This window comes from Littorina saxatilis, linkage group LG4, assembly GCF_037325665.1.
Source record: "Littorina saxatilis isolate snail1 linkage group LG4, US_GU_Lsax_2.0, whole genome shotgun sequence".
Classification (NCBI taxonomy): domain Eukaryota; kingdom Metazoa; phylum Mollusca; class Gastropoda; order Littorinimorpha; family Littorinidae; genus Littorina; species Littorina saxatilis.
In genome coordinates, this window is record NC_090248.1 from 11,669,135 (window position 1) to 11,683,046 (window position 13,912).

General features: G+C 43.6%; 1 protein-coding gene across 1 annotated transcript in view; it reads left to right on the forward strand.

Annotated features, from left to right (window-relative positions):
• The first annotated feature begins 9,128 nt into the window (after nt 1-9,128).
• LOC138963960 (ectopic P granules protein 5 homolog) overlaps nt 9,129-13,912 on the forward strand; it is a 79,127-nt gene continuing 74,343 nt past the window's right edge. The window contains exons 1-2 of the mRNA XM_070335819.1: nt 9,129-9,183; nt 12,058-13,386. Coding sequence (XP_070191920.1) covers nt 9,139-9,183; nt 12,058-13,386 — 1,374 coding nt within the window. The 5' untranslated portion in view covers nt 9,129-9,138. The remainder of the gene's footprint in view (nt 9,184-12,057; nt 13,387-13,912) is intronic.

A 13,912-nucleotide genomic window follows, 5' to 3' on the forward strand; every position in this document is an offset into this window, starting at 1 on the left:
CAGACGTATTTGTTTGCTTTTTCTGTTACTTGTGCCTTTGAATTAAGCTTCATCATTGACTTCTGAAGGAGAAGGACTTGCTCGAAAGTCAGGGTGTGTGTGTGTCTGTGTGTGTGTTTTCTGTGTGTGTGTGTGTGTGTGTGTGTGTGTGTGTGTGTGTTTTCTGTGTGTGTGTGTGTGTGTGTGTGTGTGTGTGTGTTTTCTGTGTGTGTGTGTGTGTGTGTGTGTGTGTGTGTGTGTGTGTGTGTGTGTGTGTGTGTGTGTGTGTGATCGTCCGATGGAATCCGGGTAAGATGTAAATGATAGTCTGTCACAGTTCCGGTCACAAGGATATCAAGTGTGTATCCTGAATGCATGACTTGATTGAAGTGCGGTTTTGTTTCCATTCTGGTTAATCGCAATATCCGTTCAAATAATAGAACTCAAAACAATGAATCGGCGGTGCAATCGTGACAGAATGGGAAGAATGGCTATTGTTTGGCAAATTAAGACGAGGGGTAAAAACCAGATCAACAAGGATGCACTCTTTAAGAGTCTCTCCTCATCACAGGGCTGTGAACAAGTGAAACAACCAGATTACTGACTGAAAAATAATGAATGCTTTGTCAGTTCGAGAAATACAGACCCCGATCTCAATGCTGGTTTATCGCAGAAGCTCGACTCGTGACGGTGTTCTCAGGTCTTAATTCAATGCCACGCAGTCCCGTATCCAACGATAAGATACCGGCATACCTCTCATATTATTCATTCACAACTGAAGTGAACGTTCCGCCTTACTGACAAATAAGCTATCTCACAACTGATATGAGCCTCGCGCAAGCACGTGACGTAAGATACGCCTTTACTCACACCGACAGAGATCCTGACATCATCATTGTTGGACTTCAACGAGATAGAGTGACCTACGACCTAGATGCCTCTGATCAGTAATGACTCAGTAAAAGAACAAGCCAACAACATGATCTAAACTCGCATGTTGACGACTTGCATATTGCACCTTGCTACGGCTTGTGAATCAATTTCGTGTATCGAAACATCATCATGTCAGCCAGTAAGACCGTGATGGCCTCAGTTTGCTCATCAACCCCCCATGACCTGACATGCAGATGCTGAAGGACGGTGGCGGGGTAACGTTATGCACGTCATATGTGAACGTTAACAAGCGCACACACAAACGGAGAGTAGAGAGAGAGAAAGACAGAGGGACACTGAGATAGATAATCGTGACACAGAGAGAGAGAGAGAGAGAGAGAGAGAGAGAGAGAGAGAGAGAGCTCAGGAGCAACGTGGCAGTTGGGTATCAACGGTCTCTCCCCCCACCCCGCCCCACTTCCGCCGTGCTTCCTCCCTCCCCGCCTATTTCAGTTGAACTCTCTTATTTTTTGTGAACTTCCCTTGGTTTCGTTCTGTCTAAATTTGTATGCAACTGTAAAAAGAACAAGAGGCGAAGCCTTCAAGGCTCACGTAAGAAATAGACAAACAGTAACACAAACTCAATCACTCCGTCACACATACACACCCACACACACAGTAAGCTTAGGTGACACTGTGCAAGAAAGAGAGACACTAGATCTAGATCTGTCTGTGTCTGCATGTAGCCTACTTACAGGGACACGACTGCCAAATAGCCTCTCGGCCCGCTGAAATAACAATGACCGAGACCACACACACCACGCGAGAGAGAAAGACTACAGGGAGGCATGCCGTCATGATGCATTAATTGACGTCAAACCGTGCTTTTGACCGTGACGTAATCTTATGCGAGCTTTATCCATAGTCTTGGATAACCACTCACACATAGACTCGGAAATGTTAAAGTTTCTACCACAGACATACACACACACACACGCACACACACACGCACGCACAAACGCACAGACAGACAAAGTTACGATCGCATAGGCTACACTTCGTGAGCCAAAAACAGCCGAAGCCGTCAGTTTCGTTTCGAACTATACCCCGCCACACCGCTCTTTGCTACAAGTGTCAAGTACGTCAGTACTACCCACCGACAACATTATGTCTGACGCACGTACAGCGCGTCACTTACCCGCGTAGTAAACTGTACACATATTTGACACGCTTTCACTGGAGAAGCACTTAGGACTGCATGCCCTCCCCCGCGTTTTCCAGACTCCGGCCGGGAATGACCTTGCAACGGCACCCCCTGAGAACTGGTTGTGCCAAAACTGTTGTTCTTGCTTTGACGGAACTCATGGTGTTGAAATTCCGGCGCATGTTTCGAAGCCTATTTTTAATTTTGTTTTGTTTTCACCTGATCTTGATAAAGATGATGAAAATGTAAATGATAATAACGAAGATGTAAAAGGATGATGATGGGGAGGAGGACGACGACGACGACGACGATGATGATGATGTGGAGGAGGAGGAGGAAAAGGAGGAAGTGTTGCCGAGCGGTTATTTCCACATGTTAAATGTCTTATTTCAAAGTAAATGTTCAATACCAGTGAAAGTCAGTGAATAAGATTGAAATGCCAAACCAGAGTCTGAACCCCAGGCTGTAAAACTACTTTTGAACGCACCCCGGCTGATACTTACTGAAAAGTCAATGTCAGACATTGAAAGGTAAAATGACCGACAAAAGTGAACAACAAAAACTGACAAGCAGTTTGTGTTTACAATTCCTGCAAGCGATTGTGTCTCGTGGACAGGCTCTGGCGTTAAGTCGGTTAATGAAACCAGACTTGAACTTAAAACAACAGCAACACCTTTTATATAAACATGGTTTGTAGTTAGTGCCAGTTCCGAGGGGGTGTTGGTGCACAAATGGAGCGGCTGAGACTGAAAACAATGTGTTTGACAGCACCAGAGAGCAGGGGCGGATCTGGGTTTTGAAAGGGGGGGGTGCAAAGTTCTTTTTTTTTTTTGTTTGTATCTTATCAGCGAAGGCGCGAAGCGCCGAACCGATGGCGCGAAGCTAGGAGGGTCCGGGGGCATGCCCCCCCGGAATTTTTTTTTAAAAAGGAAGCAAAATTGTGCAATCTGGTGCAATCTGAGCGTGTAAAGTGCTATTTTCAGGTGATACATTTTTCTTCTTTTTTTTTTTTTTGGTCCCGCTGGGGGGGGGGGGCAATTGCACCCATTGCACCCCCCCCCCCCCCCAGACTCCGCCCCTGAGAGAGAGAGAGAGAGAGAGAGGGCGATCGAGAGAGAGAGAGAGAGAGAGAGAGAGGGAGAGAGAGAGAGAGAGAGAGAGAGAGAGAGCTCTTCGAAATCACGTGAAGGTCCAAATATTTCGGCGATGTTCTGACTTCACTTCTCTGTTTACGCATTACTAGGCCTACTTAAAAGCATTCGTCAACAAAAAGAGGAAAATGTGAATCTCGGCGGCACATGATAAGACCGTGGGCACAACGACAAACCATTGAGTCAGTCGAGCAGCTGAAAGCAATGGGATAGACCGACTGACGAACAACGCTTTCCGCCCTGACTGCTGAAAAACGATCACGTTGTACATTCGTACGTCACGTATACGCAAGTGGTATGACCTTTGGCTTATGTCCAAGTGGATCGACTGACTGACAGCCAGACTGAGCGGGGAGAACACGCCTGCAATCACTACCCCACGCATGTATCGTTTGCACCTGTGCTGCACAGCCACTGACTCAACTCAGTACAAACTGACTTTGCACTGGCAGTCTTTTTTACGGACACAGGATGTATTGAAACATGTTTCCTTTATATAAATGTCTCAAAAGCTGCTTCTAATACCAGACCTCAATCACTGACTAACACTGACATGCATTTATCGTTCTGTTGCACCTGTGCAGAGACTTGACAACAAAACTCTGCAACGACATTGTCTTTTTGAAGCTACAGGCTCTGTTAAAAAAGGTGTCCCTTGTACTGATGTATATAAAACGTGTGTGTGTGCGTGTGTGCGTGTGTGTGTGTATGTGTGCGTGCGTGCCTGCACACGTGTGTGTGTTACATATAATGAGTTTATAAAAGATTAGCATGTGTTTTTAGCAGACTTGTGTGTGTGTGTGTGTGTGTGTTTGATCAGCAGCCTAATTTTGGTATGTTAATCTGGTCATCAGAAGAATTAACAGCCCTGTTTGAAATGAATGTAATTCAGGGCAGTTTGAAATCTTCCGAAAAAACGCTGTAACTGTGTTTGATTGCGTTTACTATAACTGATCTACAGCGTGGCCTACTGTTGACAAGTTCGGTTGGATAGTAAAACAGTATTTCACCATGATTAGCGGTCAACACTATGCATATGACTGAACACCATAAATACGGCTTAGTTGACCCGCTGAAATCGGTTTGTTCAAAAATCTTTTGAAGAATTGTAGTGAAATTACTAAGGTGTCGATACAGTGGCTGCACTGGGTAACCTTATGTGGTCCAAAACTGGACGGTTTGAATGATTCTTACACTGCGTGATGCGTTCATCTATGACTTGACTAATAGCTGACCGAGACTGACAATGTGAACTACTTTCGGACAGCCGGTAATTGCTCCTAACCAGTTTTAACCGGTCGATTCTGGTCAGGTTTGGGTCCAGCATGCCCTGTAGGCTGTACATCACCCCCCCCCCCCCACCACCACCACCACCAACACATGTGCAACACACCATTGGTCAAGAGAGCGTCGTCGGGGTACTGACGCGCTATCACAGTGGCTTCAGTAGTGTGTTCCACTCTATGGACGTGATACCTCTGCGCTATCGTGGCTGCACTTGTTGTCGCACCGAGCCGTCGATGGTATACATGCGCCACCGTGGATACCATTAATTTCCTGTCGCGTTTTGACGGTCTTTTCACTCCAGCACAAAATCGGGAGAAAAAACAGGAAAGGAAGAATCAAGCAACTAGAATACAAGCCAGAGACTAAATGGAGAGAGAGAGAGAGAGAGAGAGAGAGAGAGAGAGAGAGAGAGAGAGGTCGGCTTTGTCAGTTGTCTCGCAATGGCGGCATCATGATATTATCATAGTTTAATCCATAGAATTGCCATACGGGGTGGAATAGTAAAAGTGTATGGTAACTGATGCACTAGCACTAATAGCAGCCAAATACAGACGCATTGCCATAACTGAATAAATCTGATTCCTAGCTAGACGCTTTGTAATAATTAGACTATGAGATACGCCGGCAACGAGGATATAAACTAATTTTCGTGATGTTGTTTTTAAATGCTACTTTCAATCGACACGTCACGCGAAACGGAAGAGGAAAACCCGCTCGTGTGTAGTAAACAGGCCGCAGGAGAACGGAAACAAAAAGAATAGATAACCAACCCGCTGACCAACCATGAATACAGTCAGTAAGTACCCTGTCATTCAAAATAACTCACTGGCAAAATGCACAAACATGTGTAACCAACCCCAAACACAGAAAAGCACTGTGTAGATTGCGTATTAGCGCTCACGATTTAAAAATCGAAAGGGGGAGATACACAAACACACCCAGAGAGGATAGAAAGTGCACCGTGTGTGGCGTAATTGAAGACGAGCTCCATTTCCTGGATAGTTGTACAAGATTTCATGATCTACGCTTGCAGCTTATGGAACATGCACGTGTTAATGCTCGAAATCCGAGTCAGCTGATGACGATGCAAGACGTACCGATACAGCAACAACTTGCTGAATTTGTATACAACTGCATGATTATACGCAATAATGACATAATTACAGATACATAACAATGTTGTAATCACTGCTCCATGGACGATATTTCTTCTTGTCTTTACAAATATCCACTTCGTGTCTGATAAACCCTTTACTGTGTTTTTATGACAATTAAATGAGTTCTGAGTTCTGAGTTCTGCTCTTCCCCCCACCCACCACAGTCACACTCTATGCGTCGTGTTGTGAGACTGAGATCAATCTGTGTGTGTGTGTGATTGAGATCAATTTGTGTGTGTGTCTGTGTGTGCGTGTGTTCGTGCGTGCGTGTGTGTGTGTGTGTCTTACATATAATGAGTTCATACAAGATTAGCATGTGTTTTGAGCAGTCTTTTGTGTCAGTGAGTGCATGTTGTCATCGGCAGCCTAATCAGTTTTGGTATGTTAATCTGGTCATCAGAAGAACAGCCCTGTAGTTAAAATGAATGTAATTCAGGGCAGTTTGAAATCTTCCGAAAAAAACGCTGCAACTGTGTTTGATTGCGTTTACTATGTATAACTGATCTACAACGTGACCTACTGTTGACAAGTTCGGTTCAGTGGATAGTGAAACGTTATTTCACCATTAGTCGACATAATTATGACTGAAAAGACGGCTTAGTTGAGCCGCTGAAATCAGCCCGGTGTAGGATCCGGTCCGGTCCCCCCTCTGAAGTAGTCCCCCGGGGGACCAATTCGTGGCAAAAACTGCTCTATAATGGTCCCCCCTTAGACATCCAGCCTCGTTTTTCTTGTTACAATGTTAGTAATGTTACCAGCAATTTTAGAGAAAAGAAAGGAAAGAATCAGAGACTGGTTTCATTTCTTCTTATCAGTATTTATTTATTATTCATTTTATTTCATGTGATTTTTCTTTTGAACGGCATTATATATCAGATCTATTTTATTTTCTGCAAAATATAGTCAAACAAAGAGATTGCTGTCTGTGCACTACATAATACCGGACGAAGATATAGATTGAAAATGGCTTGAATGCCTAAGAAAAACGAGGCTGGATGTCACAGGGGGGACCATTATAGAGCAGTTTTTGCCACGAATTGGTCCCCCGGGGGACTACTTCAGAGGGGGGACCGGACCGGATCCTACACCGGTTTGTTCGAAAATCTGTTGAAGAATTGTGGTGAAGAAAATCTGTTGAAGAATTGTGGTGAAGTTACTAAGGTGTCCTTATATCCTCGTCTGCACTTGGTAACCTGTCTGGTCCAGAACTGGACGGTTTGAATGATTCTTACACTGGAAAGAAAAGTTAAGGGGCTTATTGTCCGTCAGGTCTAAATTGCCTATATTGGACATGACTTGGTTTATACGATAGTTAAAAAAAAAGAAAAGAATTCGGGAGCTGGTTAAAAACGGGAGGATGACGGGAGTGGGGGTGATAAGATATTTTAAAGAGATTTTAAAGATTGGATAAAATCGAGTACTTTGTATCACCTTAGTATAGGTGGGGTCCACATACGTAATCTGGGGGATGGGACGATAAAATCGAATGTTTATTTCCAAATGATTTTTAAAAGTTATAAATGAGATACGCCGGCAACGAGGATATAAACTAATTTTCGTTATGTTGTTTTTAAATGCTACTTTCAATCGACACGTCACGCGAAACGGAAGAAGAAAACCCACTTTTGTGTTTTAAACAGGCGTAGGAAAACGGAAACAACTTGAAAAGAATAGATAACCAACCCGCAACCAACTATGAATCCAGTCAGTACGCTGTCATTCAAAATAGCTCAACTAGCAAAATGCACAACATGCTCCCCCCCCCCCCCACCCACCACAGTCACACTCTATGCTTAGTGTTGTGAGACTGAGATCAATCTGTGTGTGTGTGTCGTGTGTGTGTGTGTGTGTGTGTGTGTACTTGTCGTCCGACGTCCTTGCCATTGTCACGTTGTTTAATTAAGAAGGTGTTGAAATCAGTGCAGTGGCGAATTAGTGACAGTCTGGATGACTCAGCTTTGAGAGTTGATGAAGTGAGCGGCTTCTGCACAAAAGTAAAACTTTAATTGTTATAATGTATATGTATGACGTCTGCATATCACGTAGTGGTTTTTTTATATTTTTTTTTTAAATATCTTCTCAGTTTTTAGCCTTCTTCTTCTTCTGCTATAACGTGTGTGTGTGTGTGGGGGGGGGGGGGGGGGCGCACTTTCGTAACTTTAAAAGAATTACCCACCAATCTTCTTCTTCTTCTTTTTCTGCGTTCGTGGGCTGAAACTCCGCACGTACACTCGTGTTTTTCAGTTTGCACGAGTGGAATTTTACGTGTATGACCGTTTTTTACCCCGCCATTTAGGCAGCCATACGCCGTTTTCGGAGGAAGCATGCTGGGTATTTTCGTGTTTCTATAACCCACTGAACTCTGACATGGATTACAGGATCTTTTTCGTGCGCACTTGGTCTTGTGCTTGCGGGGGTGTTCGGACACCGAGGAGAGTCTGCACACAAAGTTGACTCTGAGAAATAAATCTCTCGCCGAACGTGGGGACGAACTCACGCTGACAGCGGTCAACTGGATATAAATCCAGCGCGCTACTGACTGAGCTACATCCCCGCCCCATTACCCACCAATGTCAGTAATTGTTTTTAACTATATGAACAAATAAAGGCCAGAGGTGGCACAGCGGAATTTTTGGTTTCAAAAACATGTTTGGGGTTCTCAGATGTTTTAGGTACTTTGAACACCATAGAATCATTGTGCGACGAAATTTTCAAGTCATCATCACCCTTTTCCTACAATAAAGTGATCCTTTTCATTTCTTAACATATGACATTATTGTGAAAACTTTAGATACTACACGTAGTACCGTTTTCTCCATATGTCACAATCGTTTCTTGACCAGAAGTGCTGTCAATGGGAAATACTTATCTTCTAGACTAACTGTTTTTCTTACTCTTTTTTTTTTTTTTTTTTAGCCAGAAATTAAGTCTCAGTGAGACTAGGCTATGAATCACCGAGGACCATTTTAGAAATTCTGTCAAAGTACAAAAACTTGCCTTATTTCTAACATTTATTTTGTGGTTATGATATGTAGGCTACACAGGGAACACAATTTGTGGGGAGGAAATGCTGTGTTATTGTATGGTGTGACCTGTTTAGAGAGAAATAAAACATGGTTTATAATTCTGTTTTATCTCTAGTTTTCTTGAAGACTGATGAATGTTTCCCAGTAACTAAACTATGATGTACTGCGAACGTCGATTCAAGCCCATAAATCATGCAAATATAACTTTAAAACACACACACACACACACACACACACACACACACACACACACACACACACACACACACACACACACACACACACACACACATCTTTTCTGGTGTTTTTAATCAAGGACCATTGTAAACAAATATTTGAAAAAAACGTAAAACGTCAAAAGTCGCTACGGTACATCTGAGCTACCGGGGACACCGTTCACAGACCGAGCAATGATTTTCTCCCTTGCACACGCAGCTGACTATCACATGATCAAAACAACAATGGCGGAGGCTGTGCGAGAGAGGACAGGGGGAACAAAAACAAAGGTGGATAAACAGTTTATGTACTTTTTATGTCGCACTAACTCAATTAGATGGAAGTTAAACAAATCTTCGATGAAGGTACGCGTGTTTTTGATCGACCTTTGTGAGGGTTACGTCTGCGTCTAGCTTGCAATCTGTTGTGAATTGACTTGTTTATAACAGCATGCTAAACACCACTGGACCTTGATCAACAACATCCAGAAGTTTATGGACTAATATTTATTATGACTGTAAAGCAGGTGTTTTGGGTACAACTTGTGTCATTCTGAGTTTTTTTCCCCCGTTCGTTGTTGCTTCTGTCAAAGGAGTCTGATATATATTTGCGATTTCTGGGGAAATCCATTGTTAATGGAGGTCATGCATTTTTGCCCAGGAATCCCAACTTAAGTTGTTTTGGTTTTAGGTAAAGGGAAATAAAGTCAATAGTGCCAGGGGTTGTTGATAAGCACTGATTGATTTAAACACGAAAATGCAACATATGTGTCCTTATACCTTGAAGTTGAACATGGGCAGGTTTGAATCAAGTGTTCATTCTGTTGTCCAGTAATCTGATCAGTCTGATGGTGTGGGTTTACCTTGACAGAATGGCAGCAGAGTGTGAAAGACCTTTGAGCGTAAGAGTATATATCTCTGTCATCATTTAAAAAAAAAATCATTAATGGTCAGCAAGTTTCCTATGTCTCAAATGGTTTACAAAACGATTTAAATCTTCTAATAAAAAACGCAGTCCTAACCTTATGGAACACACTTGCAATAGCATTTAATAGCATTAAATGAAACAGTTCGTTTGAATTGCTATTTAGCTTGCGTAAACCACACACCAGATTTCGTGGTTTATCTAACCCCTGAGCCATCGTGAACCCGTGTGATCCACTTTCCTTTTTTTCACAATTTAGTCGTCGGTTTGTGATTTCAATGTGAAAGGCCGTATCTGCAATAGCACGTTATTGTGTACCTCTGATTCTAAAACACACTAACTTGTCGGCGGCGGCTGGCTTCAAAGAAAGCGAGCGCTATGCAGACAAATCGTCTGCTTTGAGACTCAACCTTTCGTGACCTTGCTTCCGGGCTATCTTTTTTAAACTTTCAAATCTTTGAATTGTACTGATCTTGTCTTGATTAAAAACGTAATCTTTTATGATTTAAGAATGTTTGTGTTAGAAGCTGTCAATTTATTATTTAGAATTTAAAAGTTGGTACTAGCGCCAAAACAAGGCACCTGATAGTAGATCAGAAGTTCCATGAAAATAAATTCTTTGAAAATGTCTCGCTCTCGACGGAAAGCAGCCAGGATGTTCCCGTTCGGTGAGCGTTCAAATGGAAGGGTATTCGTACTGTGTGTAAAAGCCTGACAGTATCTATAATAATAATAATAATAACGGGCATTTATAAAGCGCCTTATCAGAAGTTCAAAGCGCGTGACAACAATACATGTATACAAAAATCATACAATCACTGTCAGATTCAAACAACACATCATGCACATCTCACATCTGTGATGGTTTTACGGGAGGCTTACTGTCCCTTCAATCAATTATGTAGCTGTTAATCTTGTTATTTTAATTCCTTTATCTGAGTATTGCTGCCAATGCCTCTTCCAGTTTTCAAGTCAGTTACATTGGCAGCTGACACTCAGTGTCCATTTTGTGCATATAGTTTATAGTTTTGATAGAGTCCTTCTAACTACAGTTGTTAGTTTGTATGGTTTGAAGAGCAGTTTTGTTTGAAAAAGATGTAAGAAGTAAGGCTGTTTCAAACACATAAACAGATGCTGATGTGGAAATAAAACCAACGTTTGACTGACTAAGTGACTTGAAGACATCGATCATTTCCAATCACGAAAAAGGACGCATTGCGAACGACAGTAATATTGAAGGGTTAACCTACATATTAGTGGCTTATAATCTCTCTGAAAAATGGTGTTCGTGAATATACAAGATTTTTGCTTTGGGGGACTTTGAAATTGAACTGTTTATTTATTCAGGCGTCAAAGCCTTTAATTTTCATAGGACATCTAGCTGAAACATTGTAGATATTAACAGAGTCAACTGTCTCATATGTGTACAGTGGAACCCCCCAATTTAAGGGGGCCCGGGTAGCTCAGTTGGTAGAGCACTGGACTTGTGATCGGAAGGTCACAGGATCGAATTCGGGCCGGGACGGACACGGGTCAACTTTATGTGCAGACCCAGAGACGGAAGCCATGTCCCACCCCCGTGTCATCACAATGGCACGTAAAAGACCTTGGTCATTCTGCCATAAGTGCAGGTGGCTGAATACACCTAAACACGCAGACACCTGGGTAGCGCGACTCCGTTGCTGCTAGCTTTCCACTGGGAGGAAGCGACCCGAATTTCCCAGCGATGGGACAATAAAGTAATGAAAATAAAAAAAATGAAAATGAAAATTTAAGACCCTGTTTTCTCAGACGTTTTGTGCATAACCTCCTTAAATTTACCCCTATTTTGAGAGTGAGACTTCCTCCTTTGTGAGACCTGATTTTCTCAGACTTTTGGAGGTCTTAATCACAGGAGCTTGTATCCAATCGCCGGTCGATCATTATTTACTCCTTATTCCATATATTTACTCCTTATTCCATACAGTCTACTACTACTATTTACTACTAATAAGTAGTAGTAGTAAGGGTAAGCATGCAGCAGTAAATAATAAGCATGCAGGAGTAAATAATTATCGACCGGTGGTTGGATACAAGCTCCTGTGGTCTTAATGGGGGTTCCACTGTATCACAGGGGAGGCTATCGCTGCAAATCTTACTGGCGTGGAATTAGGGGTAGCGTGAAAATAGGTCCTCCGGCGATATATATACTTGTTGGTGTCGGCATTTCATACTAAAGTTCAAACTCTTGTCTTCTCCAGCCCAAGAAAAGCAAGTCAAGATCAAAAACAGCGGACAAGGGCCAGTCAGTGCCGCCTCCAGATGAAGAAATCACAGGCACAACAGCACCTACATCACAAGACAGTCAGCATGAAGAGACTTCACAGCCAATCCTCCTGGGTGAAGCCCCTGTGTCGGTGGGACAAGTACAGTGCACAGAAGACTCAGTGTTGGTCAGGAAAAGACCTGAACCCTCAGCCATCAGGAATGAGACCAGAAGAGGCTTTATCTATGATTCGACAGACTTGGAAGTGGATGGTGGTGAGGTGACTCACACTGAAGACTTGGCTGTTCAAGTTGCCGACTTGCTAGTCTTGCCAAAGGAGGAGGAGGAGGAGGAAGACATTGTGTCAGACGCTGTTTCAGGCCCTGGTGAAGGTGCGTCCGAGCCTGAAGCGTCACAACAACCTGATGCCGTCAGTTCTCATCCAGGCGCTGTAGAGTTAGTAGACATCCCGGGTCCGTTTCACCAGGAACAAGATGTGCATCTAGAGTATGAGGTAGATGGGGACAGACCAGATGACGGTCTGGTTGCACGAGGCTCTGCGTCTGTGGCTTCCCCCTTGCCAGTCAACTCACTGAGTGCAGATTTACTTCCAGTTCTAGAGCAAAGTGCGGGTCATGTTGCTTCAGCTGTGACAGAGTCTGTCATTACAAACAGTGAAAACAATGCAGGAATGGTGGGTGAAAGTGCTGAAGTGTTGTCACAAATGCTGTCAGATCCAAGGAACGTTCAAGCGCAGTCTGAATCAGCAACACATGAACCCCAGGTTGTTGAGGCTGTTGTGTCAGAAGTTCCTTCAACATGTACCATGGCATCTGCTCCTGCCCCTTCTCTGGAGTTCCAGCACCCCCCTCCACCCTCAGAGCTTGCTGTGTCTGCAGAACCAGTCACGTCAACTCCATCAGCTTTGCCTGTTACAGCCACAGTTACTGCCCCCACTTTTTTGCCCCTTCAGCCTCAAAGCACAGCCCCTATGGAGGCCATTCCTCCTCCCACAGCCCCTATGGAGGCCATTCCTCTTCCCACAGCCCCTATGGAGGCCATTCCTCCTCCCACAGCCCCTATGGAGGCCATTCCTTCCCCCACAGCCCCTCAGGCGGTCGACACTGTCTCACCTTCCGTAGAGTCAAGGTTACCGCAGTCTGCAACATCACCCATGGCTCACCGCACATTGTATCCCAGAGTTCCGGTGATGGATTCAGCGTCGGAGGGCCGGTTCCAGCCCATGTCTGACGAGCAGCTGCAGCAGCTGTACTACAACCCGGAGCTGCTAGCAAATGAACGATTTGTCGATGAATTTGTGGAGGTGAGCATTTCATTCGGGGTTTGGGGAACGTTTTTCTGTGTATGTTTGTATGTGTGTGGAAGGGGGGGGGGGGGGGGGGTGGGGGGGGGGGGGGGGGGGGGGGGTGGGGTTGTACTATACTGAGCTTGGTACAAAGACTGCTGTAATGTAACACATGAATAACTTATAAGACTAAGACTAAGAGTTACCATCAGGAATTCCTAAATTAAGAAAAGATTTTCTTATAGTTTTTTGTTTTTTTTAACTACTTGGGATGTCAAAGATATACCTAAAACCTATCTACACTCATGACAAGTCAGTATCTGTGCAGGTTTTCCTGGCTTTGAGTTTGACCATTCTCAACTTTCATCCCTGCAGACATTCTGAATGATGTGTTGCAGCACTTGAGCTGTTCACTTTTGCTATTGTTTCTTTTTTCCTGTAATTATATTAAATTGAAATTGAGTTTATTAGATATTACTGTTTTAAACGATGTGCACTTCCCTGTTGTTGTTGTTTTGTTTATTTTACAAAAATGTGGGTATAG